General features: G+C 37.1%; 1 protein-coding gene across 1 annotated transcript; it reads right to left on the reverse strand.

The window, feature by feature from the left end:
• Nucleotides 1–341: 341 nt before the first annotated feature.
• Nucleotides 342–7,234, reverse strand: LOC140243273 (uncharacterized). Its single transcript, XM_072322944.1, has 4 exons — nucleotides 7,086–7,234; nucleotides 5,608–5,707; nucleotides 2,776–2,958; nucleotides 342–1,140 (listed from the first exon to the last, which is right to left on the reverse strand). The coding sequence occupies exons 1-4, from the start codon at nucleotides 7,152–7,154 to the stop codon at nucleotides 425–427; spliced, it is 1,068 nt and encodes a 355-aa protein (XP_072179045.1). The 5' UTR covers nucleotides 7,155–7,234; the 3' UTR covers nucleotides 342–424.
• Nucleotides 7,235–19,038: the final 11,804 nt, after the last annotated feature.

A 19,038-nucleotide genomic window follows, 5' to 3' on the forward strand; every position in this document is an offset into this window, starting at 1 on the left:
TCAAGATTTCCTCTACTAAACATCTGATATTTGATTAAATGAAGTGTCAGCGTCTGTTTCCCTCATTTCTCTCTTGAATTGAAACACTGCCTTGGCAAAAAAAAAAAAAAAAAAAATGATAACAATGATAATGATAATGATAATAGTTTTAAGCTTTCCCCCAATTTCAAATCATGATTCACTTTGAATGGCGATTCTGGGAATTTCATTTTAATTGAATTTTTTTTTTTTTTTTTTTTTTTGGGGGGGGGGGGGAGGGTGTCTTAGCTGTATAAATGGCCGCGGGACAGGGAGGGGGCTGAAGAGACTGCAGCACCCCCACCCCATTCAACCTGCCCCCCCCCCCCCACCCTACCCAACCACACACACATTTAAAAAAAAAAGACTGTCCATAACCCCTGCATGTGTAGTCTTTTACCATAATTCATTCCGAAATGAACGTTTGGTGTCTTGCACCCGCCTGCGCTCTTTTGGAGGCCCGACGCCGCTCTCTGGCAGACGACGTCCGTCTTTGACTCCCGCCTTTAATATCTGATTGCTGCTTGTCATTGACTTGTGAGCTTGCTGTTTTGCTGTTTGTATGCTCCATCGTGTCATCAGTCTGCTGCCAAGTTTCAAGTATAGGAACATTTCCTGTGTCCGATGGCGGACTATTTGTTCCCGTAAGCTTTCGAGGACCGCCGTCGTTTCGTCGAGTCTCGGCACCCTCTTCATCGAGCAGCAGCGTATTCACCATGATTGTGTTTACACTTTTCCTCCCGTCATCCTCCTCCTCCTTCTCCTCCTCCCGCTGATGATACGCGGAGCTCCTCCTTCTCCCTCTTCCCTGGACACGCCCTTCGGAGTTTTTACGCCCTCTCTTTCCTCCCCCTTTCCCTCCTACTCCTCCTCCTCCACCACCGACGCCGTAGCTCCCACCGTCTAGGCTGATGTAGCAGCTGCTCCTCCGTGCCTGGAGAAATCGCGGGGAGAAGCCGGGGTACCGCTCCTTGATGTCTTGGAGCAGCCGTACGGTCCACGACTGGCACGAGTGCTTGGCACATTGGGCGCTAACAAGCTGGAGAGGGCGTGCCACGAGGTGTTTGAAGAAGCAACGATAACAGCGCTCGTCTCTCCAAATCGACGCCGGCCATGGATGTTCTGAAGATACAGTAGATAGCAAGAACAAAACCAGTAGAGTCTAACTCCGAAAGCGTTCAATAATAAAAGACGGAGCAATATTTCATAACATTGATACTAACCTGGCATCCATCTTCCTTATTCTTTGGGGGGGGGGGGAATGAGGGGGATCGTTTTTGTATTAATTTTCTTATTAAACCTTATCATATTTACGAGAATTATTGTTGACCGGTCGGTGCGTCACAGTCCTAAATTGAAATTCTGGTGTGTTTTTTGTGTGTGTGTGTGTTTTTTTTTATATATATTATCTGTTTCATTGCCTCAATAATTTATCTGTTCCGCCATGAGCAGTCTTTTTTTTTTCTGAAACATTATACCGAGGAACACTCAGAAAAAGACTTCACAGGCATGTGAAAGTCCCCAGCCATGTTTTGTGTTGATGATAAAAGCATGTTTATCACTGTTAAAAAAAAAAGTCGGTTGCTTCCTATCTCTTGTTTTTTAATTTTTTCGACAGCAAAATGAACGACCATGCAGTAATAACAATAACATATATATGAACCCTTCAGTATCTACTGCGTTTCCCTTATATTTCTTCTAAGTTTTCTCATCTACCACAAATCTTTACCATGGAGTTCGAACTTCGATTGTGCCAATCAACATTTCAGCAGGGCAATTATATACATTTTCTCTCAGAATGCCGCTTCATTCACCCCACAGCATTGGCTATAGGTTTCAAGACAACATTCAAGCATTCAACACTATAGAAATCAAATCTTGCAGTAACCGTGTAATCGACATCTCCGCCCCCAACCATCTGACTCCACTCCTCCACCTCTTCCCCTTACCCTATTTTTTTTATGATGCCTATTGCCCTCACCTCCCCCCCCAAAAAAAAAAACAAGGAAAAGTAGAAATTACGCGGTGCGTAATTATGTCCCCGCCAGAAGTAGCATTTTGTAGCAAAATGTACAATATAGGTCAAAAATCAAGGTCAAAGGTCAAAGAAGTCAAAGGTCAAAATTCTGTGTAGCAGTTTTGAAGCCCTCACCTAGTGCCATCACATAAAGCAAACGGAATCGAGATCGGGTTAGAAATGGCGAAGGAGTAGCATTTTGTAGCCAATGTACAATATAGGTCAAAAATCAAGGTCAAAGGTCAAAGAAGTCAAAGGTCAAAATTCTGTATAGAAGTTTTGAAGCCCTCACCTAGGGCCATCACATAAAGCAAACGGAATCGAAATCGGGTTAGAAATGGCAAAGGAGTAGCATTTTGTAGCAAAATGTACAATATACAGTATAGGTCAAAGGTCAAGGTCAAAGGTCACAACTGAAATTCTGTGTAGAAGTTTCAAAGCTCTATCTAGTGCTATCATATAAAGCAAACAATCAAAATTGGCTCATAAATGATAGAGAAGTAGCAAATTGAAGATTTTGATCACACACGGACACACACACACACAGACAGACACACAGACACACACACGTACGGAGCCCGTTTCATAGTCCCCTGCTCGAACTCGTTCGGCGGGGACAAAAAAAAAAATTATATAATATATATGTATATATATATATATATATATATATATATATATATATATACATATATATATATATATTATACATCTATAGGAAAAGAAATGGAGAGAAAGCTTACGAGTAGCAAACTTGAGCGCACGGACGTCAGCCCTGTGCGCGGCGGGACCAATGCGTGGCGAATCGAAGCTTGGCACGGGATGCTCGACTTTGTGGAGGAGCCAGTCCCCGTAAGTCTCCCAGAAGAGCGGGGCATCTCTCGGCTTCAGCTCAGAGAGCAGACCGCAGAGCAGTGGAAAGAACTCTGAAAGAGTTAATAAGACAGAGAAGATCATGTAAAACAGAAGACATTTTGCTAGCAAATTTTCGACTACTGATACAATATTTACCAGCCAAACTTGAAATTTAGAGTTTATGCTCATTGTTCAAGTTTTGGACCTACATGTTCCCCATGGAAATTTGAATAGACTGACTACCTATCTGAAAGAGTTAGAAAGAATTATTCCGAATTTAAATGACTACGAATCAATTCAATTGTATTGCTTCACTGAAAAAAAGAGCATGTGACATTTTCCAGATTAAATGAAAATAATCATTATGAATGAAAATATTGCATGAAAATATTTTGTGGCTTGATGAGCACGAATTTGAAATGACTTCCAACAGTGCAAACAAGAAATGGAATATCTGTTAGGTTTAGTATGTATCTCGAAGTGTGCATAATAACAATAGAGCGTCGATAGTAAAGTTGTCCTCATCATGTATTTCCTGTAGTGCACTGTCCTTGAAACATGTTGAACATTGAGGCGCCCACAGCATGAGAGTAAAACATGTTTATGCTTCTTGAACGGGCATTCATACAAGACAAATTATTGTTACAGGTAATTTAACAGCACAGAAATATTAAACTATATCCCCACCCCCTTAATAGTTCTCTTCATGCTGATTCTTTACGAATTTCTGAAATCATACTAATACGCCTCATGGTATGCGGAACGGAGTGGGGATGGTCTGGTTGGGTGATGTAGCTCTCCTACATTTAAGGTCTTGAAACATAATATAAACTGAAATACAAAAAAAAAAAAGACTTGACTATCATTTGTGACATTTGCTGAACTGGAAATTGTGAAATATTGCTATGTTCAATGAAGAAACCTGCGTATAGACTTTATGGTGACCAGACTGTTCGTAAATGAACACCTCGACCGGAATCCATTTCATTATTTTACACCGAATGCATAAACACACCCCCCCCCCCCCCATCTCATAATAATGACAAATATCATGCCTGCTGTCAGGTAGATGAACTACAAAGCACAATTCCTATAAGGATTACATCAATCATCGTGATATCACAGAAACCCATCTTAGTGAATTACAAAAAAAAGCCAAAAAAAAAAAAAACAACAACCCCTGATTGTACATATCAATGACGCTTTTCTGCTCATGCGCAATATGGACCTGTAAACTGCATGGCTCAAGGATACGGTTGTATTGTGACCTCCACGATTTCACAATATGAATTAAAAATACTAACGTGGGTGGCATTGGGTCGCCATTACCAATCACGCGAACTACCTTGAAAGGTGATAGTAAAAGCTATATAATGGGAATTCTAAGAATAAAAGAAATCAAATAGAAAATAATAGTTATAAAAATCTGCACCATTACATAGTGCACTCAGGAGTGAAATGGTGATTCTGTTATTCATTAGACAAAGTGTAAAGTAATCTATAGTAATAAGTGAGCCTAGATGCATGGTGTGCGTCCTTCTCCCTCCATTTTCCGATAATTTTTACACTCAGCCAGAATTCTGTTATTACCATAAGGACGGGAGATTCAAAAAAAAAAAATGTTTCTTTTTAACACAGACACGTAAAGCAATATTGAAAAATCGGTGCACTTTCAAGACTAAACAAAGACGTATATAGACAGATACAATTAATAAACACATATAGGTTATCTCTTGGAACAAGATCTCGAATAGAAGGAATTTTGTGCTAGAAATAAATTGTAACAGATCCACGGATGGGAGAAGAATTACAAATATTCTAATTAAGGCAAGTCATTGAACATGAACTTTGTCCTCAATTTTAATGCAATTTCGTGGAAAATTTTTGAACGCTGACCTTTCATATGTAGGCCTACCTGTAGCATTCTGATCTTCAACCAGTCAACAGCTAGTGTCCAAAATTGGGTGACCGTGGACTTTCTTATTTAAGTAGAATTATCGCCGCCCTACTTATTATGAGTGTTGTATATGTGTGTGCATTTCTTTTTTCGAATCCGTTCTTAAAGGGACTGTACAGCACTGGTTTAGGTAGGGATTCATGTTTTGAACATTTCAAGTGAGATACTGAGAAACCTCTTATGAAATATGAAAGAGCATGTAATTTTAAGAAGGATTCAACATTAATTTGATGAAAATCGGTTTTCAAATGGCTGAGATATCCAAAAAAGCGATAATAATAAAAGACTACAGGCCACACCTTTTATTAGGATCTCTTTGTCTTACCTTGTTTTTGGATATCTCAGCCATTTCAAAACCGATTTTCATCAAATAAACTTTTGATACCCCTTAGAATCGCGGTCTCTTTGACATCTATAGAAAGGTTCCTGAATATCTCGCAAAAAAGCCAAATCCTCACCTCGATCAGAACTGTACACACCCTTTAAAGCTTTGTAATAACAAAAAAACTTTTCTTAACAAATCTCCCCAACTATATTGGTGTATAAGGGGGGGGGGGGGGAGTGAAGAAGGCATGGATTGGAAACTATATGTCAGTATGGAAGATGTGTGTTTTTCTCTGCGATAATTGTGTGTTCTTGTGTGCATGTGCGTGCGTGTGTGTGTGTGTGTGTGTGTGTGCGTGTGTGTGTGTGTGTCTGTGTGTGTGTGTGTGTGTGTGTGTGTGTACGGAAATTATCGGTACCATGCATGGTGATGCGTTACCTAGCAACTTGAACAGCGTCTCGATATGATGCGCTGGCTCGATAGGAAGCCATCTTGATATCGCTACTGTGTCTCTCATCTGCGACATTAATGCTTCCGACTTTGGGAGAGAGAGAGCGATAAAGGGGGGGGGGAGGGAGAGAAAGAGATGTATACATATAACATTAAGAAGTGCAACAAGTCAATATCAAACAGTTTGGGGCCGTTCCATGATATTTTGCTCCTGCGACAATAAAAGTTGTTCCCATGAAATATCTGCACGCTAAGCCAAATTTAAATTCTACCAACAAGCATAACTCCAACCCTAACAGTATTGAGGATTAATAGTCAGATATGGCCAAAGGTAAGAAAATATATGAGACGCCATAGTGAGATAGGTACATATAAAGTAAGAAATTAGATTATGATTATTATAATAGTTAGATAGACCCAGACGAAGAAAATACATCTATTGATAGCCATAGTAGGTCAATGTAAGAAAATAGGGTTAAACGCTTTAGTGAGATAGTTGCAGAAGCAGGAAAATAGATTATATCGTATTCAGATAGACCCAGATGAAGAAAATATAGGCCTATTGCAGGCCAATGTAGGGTTGGGGGTACCACGTATCGACACCCTAAGGATCTGTAGCTTGTTTATTCTAAAAATATAATACAAATCCGCCTAATTCTTACCTCAAATATGCCATAAATACTGCAGTTTTGAATGTCGTGACCGTCTCGTTGATTATGAATCTCCGTTTTAAAATAGCGCAATTTTAGTGCGTGCGTTCCGTTTTCTTCGCGCAGCTAAAAAGGGAACCTTGCGATCGGCACCCCCTCTCCTCCATAGGTATACACGTGAATTTCACAGCATAGGTAATACACGTGAATTTCACAGGCCATAGGTAATACACGTGAATTTCGCAGCCATGCGTCGTTACTGATCGGATGTGTAATTTTTAGCTTGGTTTGTTTGAGTTTGATTTTCGTTTCTTCGTTTTTATTGTTTTTATAGCTAATGACACTTAATCCCGCGCGTACTTTTTCGTTCTATACGGAAACAGCCATGATACGCAGGGTGTCCATGGGAAGGTGCCCTGTCGATAGGTGGTGCCCCAACCATATATGAATAAATGTCGTGTGCAGAGATTCAAGCACACACGCCATAGGCCTCTTTACATCAGCAACGTGTCTATAATATTGTGTGAAATCTAAAGTTTTGCCAAGTTTAACAGTGTCGTACGAGGTCCAGCTTTACTGCTAGCGTGGCGGAATTAGAATTCTACGAATTCCACATAGAATATGATGAAATAAACTGAACTTTATACACACGACGTAAATCAGGTACAGATACAGAATTGAACCAAAACAAAAACAAATAGCAATAATTTTGCACCCTGTGCACCCTGAGACTAAGAATGTGAAGTCTATGCCAGCGCTGGATAAGTGTTACAGTGGTCTATGGCTATGACTGACGTATCAATAAAGTGAACTTACATGCATAGGAATCTGTATCCCCGGTAAAAGGCGACGTTTACGCCTCCCAAAGAATTCTGTTATCCCCATCGCAAGATCGATGAATCAAAATGATGTTGCGATCACTGCATGATTTATTGATCTCTCACAACGTGCATGATTTCACAGTAAAAGTATACTCAGTATGGTATTCATAAGCAGCGCTGTTTGCATTCGTAGTATTGTGGTATGCGCGCACTACTATAAACTACGCGCATTATACGCGTACAGCTATTTTTACCCCTAGAATTGCCCTAGAATAGTGGTCCGACCAAACTGGTATAACATATACATGACTACAGAAAATGTCAAATTCTTGCTCTGAACTGGTATTTGTTGGTCATTCAAGCAGGAATAAAATTATACGTAAAAGATAGCTAGTACTGAAAGACCTGATACACGAAAGATGAATGTGTTATGTTATGTTGTAAACATCCCTGTAAATGTATATGAATTTTATGAAATCGCTGAAATTGATTGTACTGAGTGTATTCGCATTTTTGTTTTCTTTACATTTTCTCTATTTGGAAATCTAAAGCTTTAATGATCCTATTCCCCAAATTGTTTAAATGTATTTTTTTTTTTACTTGTTTTGTAGGAAGATTTGTTATTGTGGTTGTTGTTGTTGTTGTCTATGATACTTCATAGTTCTTAGATATCTTGATTTATTGTTGATATTGATGATCTCATATACGTTGTTATAGCATCCTTGTAGGTAAGTATGAGCTATATTTGAAACTGATTGTATTAATTGCGTTACCAGTACCCTATAAAGGTTGCCATGGAATCGTGAAACACTGCCAAACTGTCCAGTGGATTTAGTATCCCTTTCATAAATGCATTATCCAATTATTTGTTTTTTAAGAGCAATGCGTTTGCAAACTCTTCAATAATGATGCGTATCTCTTTTCCCAAGCCCTTTAAAAGAAAGCCTTGATAGCACAAACAGTCACCATGGTAACAGCACATACACGTCCCTCCGATGATGCATGAGTGGAAAATGGTGACCTTTTGATTGCATCTTTAAAATAATCCCCACCAAAAAAATAAAAAATAAATCATAATATTGTCTGGTTACAATGCGGATGTATTGTGTGACAGAGTCGAAAGTGCAGCTCTGGTCAAGCTCCGAATTTACAACCAAATAAAGCGGATATTATCTGTGTAATCGAGTTTAGGAAAGGGTAACCTTCATGACCGTAACTGAAACCGTGTTCGTGAGGGTGTTATATCATGATATAGATAATGTATGTCTTTGAGCATGACAAAAACATAATCAGTCAAAGTGCCGTGCCTCTATTGTCTATTTCAAAATCAGGAAAAATCAACTCACTTCAATTCAATTCAAATGAAATTTTATTTCCAATATCACATTATTTTTGATACATGTTCAAGGGAAGAAAATACAATGTATACAACAATACTAGATATACATATACATGTGAAACTCGTGTTAAAAATAATTGTGTTACTGGAAAAGAGAGGCCCCCGTGAAAGACAAGCTTGTAGAATAATATGGGCCACTCAGAAAATCAAACTCGCAATACAGAAAAAAAAAATCTAATGACCTTTTTCTTCGTGCGTTGGTTGTGAAAAAAAAATGTACTATGTAGTCTATGAATGCTGAAAGTATTGTTCCCCTCCCGCCCCCTCCCCCCCCCCCCCCCTCACGTGTACTCCATCCCTGTGTTGTGATCTAACGCTTAGCCGTAGAGGGCGAAATGCACCTGCAGGAAAGAATACACAAGGGAAAGAAAAAATATATATGCCTTGCTGTATCGCATTATCCTCTTTTCTTTTCCTATGGGCAGGAAAAAAACAACAACAACCTATCATCATCATGTATCATTATCTCCGACATCAGAAATTTCCGCGACGCAACCGAAAAAAACAACAACAAGAAGAAAGCGAAAGGGAGAAGGAGAAGGAAGTGGAATGTTGAAGAAGAAGAAGAAAAAAAAAGGAACAAAACAGCATCGCTGCGGGAGAGTTATTACATATATGACTTTACAGGGTCAATGACCCCGTGCGGCGAATGTTCTACTCAATGAAATGCTTGGCAGCGAAGCGGCTACACAGTAAACACACATTTTTTTTTTTACTTTCTATCTTGATGCACGAAAATTGAGGCATAGTTTATTGTTTTCCTTCATATCAACTGACGAAGGAATTTAAGATCTGAAATGACCTGAACGAGGGGGAAAGGGAACAAAGAAAGTCGGCCTACACCATCGAAAAGTAAGTTAGGGTTAAACAATGACAATGTAACCAGACGAAGGTTGACCATCTAACGAGCTATCAATATAATATATATATATATATATATATATATATATATATATATATATATATGTATATATACATATATATATATATATATATATATATATATATATATATATATATATATATATATTGTATATTATTATTATTATTATTATTATTATTATTATTATTATTATTATTATTGTCATTGTTTTTATTATTATTATTTCAAGGCATTGTAATGACAACCACGTACCACCGGAATAGACATTGAATTTTCCTTATCAGGAAAAGTTAAGACTAAATACAAATGAATGAGATAGTTTATTAATAAAGGTGAGAATTCAGGAGGGGGGGTTATCATGACTTCCGCAGAAATGGTATTTGTAGCACGTGAAGCAGTTAATATGCTAATTAATTTTTTGTTTCTTTTCTGTACGATTTTTGACATTTTGCACTTCAGTCCGCACGCAACATAGATATTTGAAGCATTTGAAGCAAATAAAGCATTAACTGGCATAGTGACTAGTGGAGGCAATTGTAAAGACGATACACACTTTAAAAGAACTAAATCCTAAACGGATACTTAGTTTTGGTCAATCACGAATTGTGGTTCTGCTTAACAAAACCAAAAAAAAAAGTTAGACTAAAATGAAGTAGATTGAACTGAATTAAATCTGTTTTCCTTTGTATTCCACAACAAAAATTAATATAATGTTAGCATACAATAAATACAATCAACATAAAGTGGACAAAGAGGTTTCAAATCATCATAAAAAATCAAATGAAAATTGATAACAAACGTAGCTCCAATCATGAATGAAAATTTAACCTATAGTTCGATTTCATCGATGAATTCGGTTCTCAATGGAAGCTACGACAGCATATGTTCATCTGTAAGTTTGAAAATTTGTGCTAGACATCCTCGTTTCTTGCAGCCTCGCTTCTTGCAGAACATATTTTATATCAAAGTAGACAATATCAATATTCCTGGTATTTTTTTTTTTTTTTGAGGGGGGGGGGGGAAGGTCGGTCTGAAGTAAACAAATTTGTGTTGTTTTGGTATAGGTCAAACGCTGTTTATAGCCCGGGAAGGTGTTAAAAATTTATTTCATATACGTTTGCACCACTTCATAGTTTTAGTTGTTTTTTTTTTTTTTTTGTCTTTCTGTCTCTCCGTGCCTCCCTCTTTCACCTCCCTCTACTTTTCAAGCCATTTTTTGACGAAACATCACGGGGAAAAATTAAGTCACGGTTGAGGGAATGTATGATATCTTATAATCTATGATATTTTATAATCTATGATATTTTATAATCTATGATATCTTATAATCTATGATATTTCATAATCTATGATATTTTATAATCTGTGATATTTCATAATCTATCATATTTTATAATCTACGATACTTCATAATCTATGACACTTTATAATCTATGTTGACACAATATTATTACCCAAACCCTATTCATGTATTTGACAATAACACCACCGTTAGATAGATAGAGATTGTTATGGCAATTCGCTGATCTTTCAGCATTATCAAAAAGTATATTACTTTTTGGGTTTTTTATAAATACGTGAAAGAAACAATAATAGCTCTTAAATTTATAAACTTATACATGCTTTCTTTCATTAAAAGCAAGAATGGTATTTACAATACCTTGTTTATTTGACGAGCAATCTTCACAACTCAGTCATAAAATGTTAACATATTTCTTTGTGACAAGTGAACAACCACGTCTTCGTTTTTATGAAGAAACACAACCGTTTGCAATAGTGCAAGACTCAGTACATTTTCTATCATTCCATTCATTATCACCTTAGAAGCAAAGTATTTTTTGTTTAATCTTTGCCAATTTGTAAGAGTACGATAGCAACAGTTCCTTCTGCTGAAATGCTTGGTATGTGACAACATTGTCAATTATAATGAACTGACCGGCAGCAACTTACTGAAATAATGATGATAATAAAAAAGATAATAATAATCAATAATACACACAGTGCTTATATAGCGCAAAACACATTCTGCATTTGTTCCTATGCGCTCCAAAAAGGGAAAGATTATACAACAACATACAATTTTTAATTACAATGATGGTACCTAGCTTCATATTATGTTTACATTGTAAAAAAAAAAAAAAAAAAGCAGACTTGAATCTATTAGTAAAGTACACCGTAGTTCACATTGATTCATTAAATGGAAAATCTCGATCTCACTTACTGAGATTCGGGTATAATCAGATTCTCTTACTGTTTTGTTTTGTTTGGGTTTTTTTTTTACTTCTTCTTTTTAGGGGGATGTTCGCTCTGGATAGTTTGTTGTTGTTGTTTTGGAGTTTTATGTGAAAAAATAATAACTTGAGCTCTTAGACAGCCTTTTGAAATGTTACTTAACTTTCCACAACATTTTCCTCAATAACATTGTTATTGTGTGCAATTTCTAAGGGATTGAATCATATTCTTCGTATTGTATCATTAACTCCCGGATGAAGCTTGAAGGATGAAGATGAAGGACTAAGTTTCATTTTTCCTTGGGTGGGGTAGATACGACGGCTAGCAGACACAAATGTATATCTATATATTTTTTTTTTTCAATTAATACCATGCAGGCATGGAAATGGCATTTCAATTAAATCTTTCGGTCGGAAGCAGTGGAAAATCGATACTTACATTACATCTCCAAAGATTCAACCAGAGGCAAACGATTCTCCACCCGTCAGCATACGTCGATAGTATTCAGAAGAAAGACTTTTTTTTTCTCCATATGTTTTCTTCTCTCGTTTTCCAAAAGATGAACGAATGCGCAAAACATCAAAAGACCGAGCTATTCCTATTCAATATTTTCCCCCTTTTGAGTAGGATTTAACAAGAAAAATCCATTAGGGAGCGATCGATGGCAATGCACAAAAAGTCGCTTGGCGAGAGAAATTAAATGGAAAGACTTTAAAAGGGCTGATATCATGTTTGACGAGCTCAAGGTACGCCCTTTCGTCGAGTTGATCGAAACGATAATGAAATTCCGAGAGATTCTAAACTATTTCTGAAAAAGTATTAGCAAGATCAGAACTCTTCACTTTCCTTGCCTACACGTGTAAAACTTTAAAGGGCATGGACACCACTCTTTAATTACTTCTAATGGTAAGGATACTAAAATATGCAGGAATTCATCGGCTTAAGGTCATATGTGCAGTGCATGCAGAGGAAATATTGCACAATATATTCACGCAGTATATATATACATACATACATACATACAAACATTTAAAACACACACAATGTGAAAAATAATATACTTTTATTTAAAAAAAATGTATATATATGTATATATATATATATATATATATATATATATATATATATATATAATGTGAAGTCCTTTGCTCTATTTTTTCCCTGTCTCTCTCTTTGGTTCTGAAGATAATAACATTAAATGATATATTCATTTATTTAATATGATATATTTTCACATCTGCTTGTCGAGGTGAATCGATGGCTATGTCGTAAAATTTAATTAGTTCCACCTCCAGAGAGCTTCTTGCAAAAGTTTACAAAGAAACCAATGATACTCGATTCTAACATGAATGACACTTAGGAACTGCAGGTTGTTGTTATTTTTTGTTGTTGTAAATACGCCTCTGTGTGTCTCTCACGTCAGACCCTATAACAAGTAGAAGAGGGCAAGCTTGAGCTTGAATGCCACAATGAACCTAATTGAAGGACATACTTGCTAAATTTCAGTGAACTTTATCACTAATATTTGTATTTTTACTTCACTTGAGCGTTTTTTGTTCATTTTTTTTTAATGTGTGCAGTCGCTTTGAATTTGAAGAAATAGCCACACCTCAATGGCAACAGTTTATGAAAAACTATTGAATCATTTATATTTATGTATACAAATGTATGTACATATATAATTGTTAATATATTGGGCCTACATTATGTATACATGCATACATTAATCAAGTTGTTTATTAATTTATATCTTTTAATGTGAGTTTGTGTGTCTGTGTGTGTATGTGTGTGTGTTTGTTTCTTTTTGAAAGAGAACAAGTGACTGACACCTCATGTTTATCTCAATGTCATATCACAGCACTATCTAAATACAAATGATGTATATGTATGTATATATGATGTATATATGTTTCACTTTAATTATTTATTTATCATTGTCATGATTGCACATTGCTTGTCTTTGTGTATTGCTTTCGTTACTCGTCAACGGTCCATTCATACGAAACGTGACAGTGTTAAGGTAATACCTGCAAACACTCTTTACTGAATTTTCCTTTTTTTCATCCAATGATAACTAATTGTACGTGATATGTCATGGTGAAAGACAGTAAGAGAAGTAGCATGCACAAATTGCGCAGATACATGGAAAAAGGATGCCTGCACTCTTTACAGCAACACAGTTGTGCACGCATGCGTATAAACATTGGTTGGAGGAACCTGCTATTGAACAATATTGTATTACACGTAAAGATGTTTCTGCTGACGAGGGCTGATACACGATTGGCTACTCTTGGCTTAGTCACGTGATCTCAAGCAACCAATGACCAATCATACAAGGCGGCAAGGCGTGTCTTGCGAAGGAGCTGCAACCGCGTTGGGAAGTAGAGAAAGGTACAATAGCGATAAACTCTTTCGTAAAGGGAAGAATTGTCGTTCTGAAAGCCATAGAGAAAAGGGAAGGGAAAAAAGCGACGTTTATGTGAAGACTGTTGATGTCGCAACTAATAGTTTCTTTCCTTTCGTATTTCTTTCTCCTTTCTGTTTGTTGCTTTTATCTGTTTGGTTTGTAGGATGTGTCATTAAAGATTACACTACATGATGGTCATGCATTGTTGCCCTGCAGTGAAATCAGATATTGTCTTATTCGGGGTATTACTGGAGGTATCTTGAATGCATGTTATCACCACTATTATCATTATGCATGAAGGTGGTATGTCATGTAGTATCAAGTAATTTCGTGAAACGTAAAGTCAAAATGTGAAATAAACCGTCTTCTTTACGTGTTTACTATGGTTCTTAAATTGATTTATAAATTAAAAAAGACAGGCACATAAAAGCAGCATATAAGACGATGGATTAGGTAAGATTAGGTAACCTTGTGTTTCTTTTCTGTTCTTTCTTTTTTCATTTTTGTCCACATTTCCTAGGAAGTCTGAGCTTTGAAGATAAGAACCGAACAGAAGAAATACGTAGAAACAAAGAAATTAAAAATAGTGTTCGATGAAACAAGGTAAATAAAAGTAAACAATAATATATAATCGTAAAATGATATAAATTTAGATATTATTCACAGAAAGGATTGATTATTTTCATTCCAAGAGCTACATTGCACAAACCAATTCTTGACGAGTCAAGTACAAACAGGCTTATTGTAATCAGGTATTAAATATAAAAACTGGACTGTGGTTGACTGAATGTTAAGACTGATGTTACTGATAACAATCTGGGTGCCAGACGCTGACATTGTTTTACCGTCTGCTAAATGTGTGTGCGTATGTTTAATATTTATTTTTTTTATGGTTAAGAGATATTCAAGTTGACCACCAAAATAGCTACCAAAACTGTCAAATATCTCAAAACCTTCAAGGATGTAAGTGTTACAACAGCCAGATTCTGATTCGCTCGAAATATAGTAAACCCATCAATTTATTTTCAAATCATTCTCTACTTGTAATATGAGGAAATAGTTATGTTGGAATGCCATTTTTTTTTTCGGCGACCATCCCGGATATATCAAAATCCTCAAGGATGCTACAGCTATTTCAACCAGATTCGGATCCTGCACTCAACCTCATTTCATTTGAATCTAATGCATTTGACTGGATTTTTTTTTTTCGATTTCCGGAATTCCAAATGATCGAAGTTGTCAATATGCCCTTGCCCTTGAGGCCTCCCCCACCCCACCCCACACATACACTCACATTTCTTCCCCATAGAGTGAGAGGAGTAGTAGATGAAAGGGAGAACATGTGAAAGTGAGAATGTGACGAAAAGAAGAAAATAAAACAAAAACAATCAATTTATTTTCAATATTTTCCGTTCAAAGGGAAAGATTTTCTGATTTCTAATTTTTCATTGCTCTTTTTCCGAAATCCGTAGGGGTGCAAGAGTTACTCTTCAGGATTCTGATTTAGCACACCTAAAACTATTCTGGTTGAACCATCGAATCTTTTCCCTTTTGTCATTATTTACAAGGAATTTTATAGGAATTTCAATTTTTGCCTACCATCTCGAATGTTTTAAGATCCTATTGGATTCAAGAATTGCACTATCCAGATTCACATTCAGCACCCTCGAAATAGGTTAAATTATTATTCTTTCATTTTCCTTTTTGCCATTTATACAGAAATGTTCAAATATTCAGGTATGTTCAGATATTGGCGGCCATATTATCGGCCATCTTGAATTTCCCAAAACTCTCCGTAATAATAATAATAATAATAATAACAATAATAATGATAACTAGACAAATTTATATAGTGCAGCTACTATGTAAATATACTCCACTGCGCTGTGATGTAACAGAGCTCCCAACAATGTTACTGATTAAACACACACACACACAAAAGTTGCATCATCCAGAATTGGATCCAACACATCTTCGAAATGGGGTAAGGGGGTAAAGCCATCCAAAACATATTGGGCGGACGGTGACACAAGGTTAGGCCTAAACTCCCACTATGGCATCCAAACTATAAAGTTCCTGCTAAGCTATTTATGTTAACTAATGCCAACAATATATTACAATTTTAACAAGTTCCTTCAAAACATTTTTCAAGAGGTTAAAAGATTCCGATCAAAAGTACCGCCATGTACAATTCAATTCAATTCAATTCAATGTTTTATTTTCATTTTTCGACAGAAATATAAACATCACTTTTTTGCTAACAGAAAATAAGGTGCGTAAACTCTGTAACATGAAAAGAATGTACAATAATTGTACCACCTTACAATAATTATACACTGTCATAGAACTCAAGTGATTTAATAGAAGTAACTAAACAGTATGCAAAATTCGAAAAATGGAGGGACCCACTAAAAAGACAAAGCTTGTAGAATGTGGGCCCCTCAGAGAAAAAAAAAACCATCAGTTGAGAACAAAGTAAAAGTATGGAAGCCCACTAGAAAGAGAGATCAACAAAAACAGACAGATGTACATACAAATAAACATGAAACTAGACTGGAGTAGGAGTAACAGTACAACGGAGAATTGACTATGAGACGAGACAAAATGAAGCAAAGCTAACATAATAGAAAAGAACAGAACAGACAAAAACGTTCTACAGAGACAGCGATCTCGAAGAAGTATGTCGAGAGAGTGGGAAAAAGTGACGCGAGAAAGAACAGGGTAATAGACATATAATCGGAGAAATATCGTAGCATTATGAGTAAAATATACAGGAGCCAAAGTATACTTGGCAATCAATACGTGAAAACGTAGGTTTTTAGAGAAGGAGTTATAACAGCTGGTTAATTCTATTCAGTAGAATTATAAGATTGCAATGAAAAGACTTTCAATTTCCTCTTGAATGAGTATACAGAGGGGGCATTTTTAATATCGGGATGCATGGGATTCCAATAACTTGGGCCAGTATAGACAATGTGTTCTTGGCTAAAATCGTACGAAAAAGAGGTAAATGATATTCACTAGAGCGTCGAGTTGGATATTCATGAAATGACTGGTTTTTTTAGGAACATGGAATGGAAAACATCAGGAAGGGAGTTATTGTTATACATATACATAAATTGTCCTAAATTAAATAAAAACAAATCTCTAAATTTTAACAACTTATTAGAGGCAAACAGTGCATCTGTATGAGAACGTATGGGAGAATAACAAATGACACGAAGAGCTTTCTTTTGCAAAAGGAAAACTCTATCCAACAAATTTTGGTGCGTGTTGCCCCAGACTAAAACTCCGTAATTAAGGTAAGGCAATATCAATGAGAAGTATAACGTAAGTAATGATTTTTTAGGTAAACACAATCTTAGTCTGTTAATAACGCCTATATTACGTGAAATTATATTACAAATATAATCGATATGCACTTTCCAAGAAAATTTCTCATCTACAATAACACCAAGGAATTTAAAATGTAAAACTCTTTCTACAGGAGTATCATCCAAAACTATGTCAGTACTTAAAGTGCCAACAGTATTACTAAAGAGCATATAATTATTTCGTTTTCTGAACATTCAACGAGAGCTTATTAGCTCTAACCCAATTTGTATGCTTTGATATATGCTTTGATGTATGCTTTGATGTCTGCTTTGATGTCTGAAAATTGATATTGTTATATTTGACACTACAAAATTAAATGGATGATGGTGTATACATACATTTGACTTCCAACGTACTATGTTTGACATCACATGGTATTTTCATTTCAACTGTAAACAAACCGACGTGGTGGCGCTCGGCATCTAAATTACGCTTGATGATCATAGTGATTGCATGAAAACCGGTTGGCTCGCCCCTACCAGTCCCCGCTTTTGGTTTGGCGAAGTTGGGGTTTGGAGGCACTGGTGTTTCAGACGAATGGAGTGCGCACGGTACTTTCAGGGCATTCGCTTATACTTCGATTCCGGCTTTGGCATTTGTGTCTTTCAACAGGATAATACCCCTTCCCCTTTAATGGGCCCCCTCTATTAATTTGTGTTAATGAGTATTCCGTGATGTAAGCAGAAACATGTTCCAGCGACATTGTGAAATCACGATTTTGCATGGGATCCACACGTTTTCCGTTGGTAATGGGTTAGATAATTGGATGTGGTAAATGTGATTGTTAAACTTGATTTTCTCGGCTCAGCCGTCAGCGACTTTAGGATCCTTTTGTTGTGGCGGGTCACATATGAGTGCGTAAAATGTCAGGTTGTCTCTCTCTCTCCTCTCTCTCTCTCTGTCTCTTTATTAAATATGTCATATAAATAATGAAAACATACTTCAATTACACAAAGAGAGAGAGAGTGCGTGTGTGTGTGTGTGTATGTTTGTGTGTGTATGTTTGTGGTACACGTAATGCACATGGTATTCAGTGAAGTTTATTGGTGTCCTAATAGTGATTGATCCACCACCTCAAATCCGCCCCCCCCCCCCCTTTAATGCTCCTCATCGCGTTTCGATGAGGCTATCCGCCCGGCCCAACTTATTGCCCCAGTCACATAGACATCCCGGATCACCCCGGACCACCCCGGATCTGATCCGGGGAGAGATCCGTGTTGACGCCGGGAGGCCAAAACGGCAACTTTTGGAGGTCAAAAACATCCGGCGTCATCCGGGGATTGCCGTGTTGGCAGAGCAATCCGGGGTGGTCCGTGTGGCTGCCGTGTAGCTGCCGTGTAGATCCGTATATCTGCTGTGTTGATCCGTGTAGATGCCGTGTTTGTCCGTGTAGACGCCGCGCTCTTCCGGCCTTATCCGTGTAGCTGCCGTGTTGATACCGTGTGTACAGTCATACCAAAATCCCGGATCTCCCCGGATATCCCCGGACGTCCCCGGATCACCGTGTAGATCCTTGAGCATCCGTGTTTATATGTTACTGGGGCATATGCATTCTGCAACCTATGCCGCTATACCAACATGTTTGGCACCAACAGTCCTGCAGGCCTCCCTGTCCGGGTTGATCAAAATGTAATGTGGCAGTCGCCAGGAAT

The sequence above is a fragment of the Diadema setosum genome, chromosome 20 (genome assembly GCF_964275005.1).
Source record: "Diadema setosum chromosome 20, eeDiaSeto1, whole genome shotgun sequence".
NCBI classification, from domain to species: domain Eukaryota; kingdom Metazoa; phylum Echinodermata; class Echinoidea; order Diadematoida; family Diadematidae; genus Diadema; species Diadema setosum.

Coding starts and splice junctions, on each gene's coding strand:
- LOC140243273 (XM_072322944.1), bottom strand. CDS start 7,154: ATGGGGATAACAGAATTCTTTGGGAGGCGTAAACGTCGCCTTTTACCG. Junction 5,708..7,085: donor GGATACAGATTCCTATGCAT/GTAAGTTCACTT, acceptor TCTCTCCCAAAG/TCGGAAGCATTAATGTCGCA. Junction 2,959..5,607: donor GACGCTGTTCAAGTTGCTAG/GTAACGCATCAC, acceptor TAACTCTTTCAG/AGTTCTTTCCACTGCTCTGC.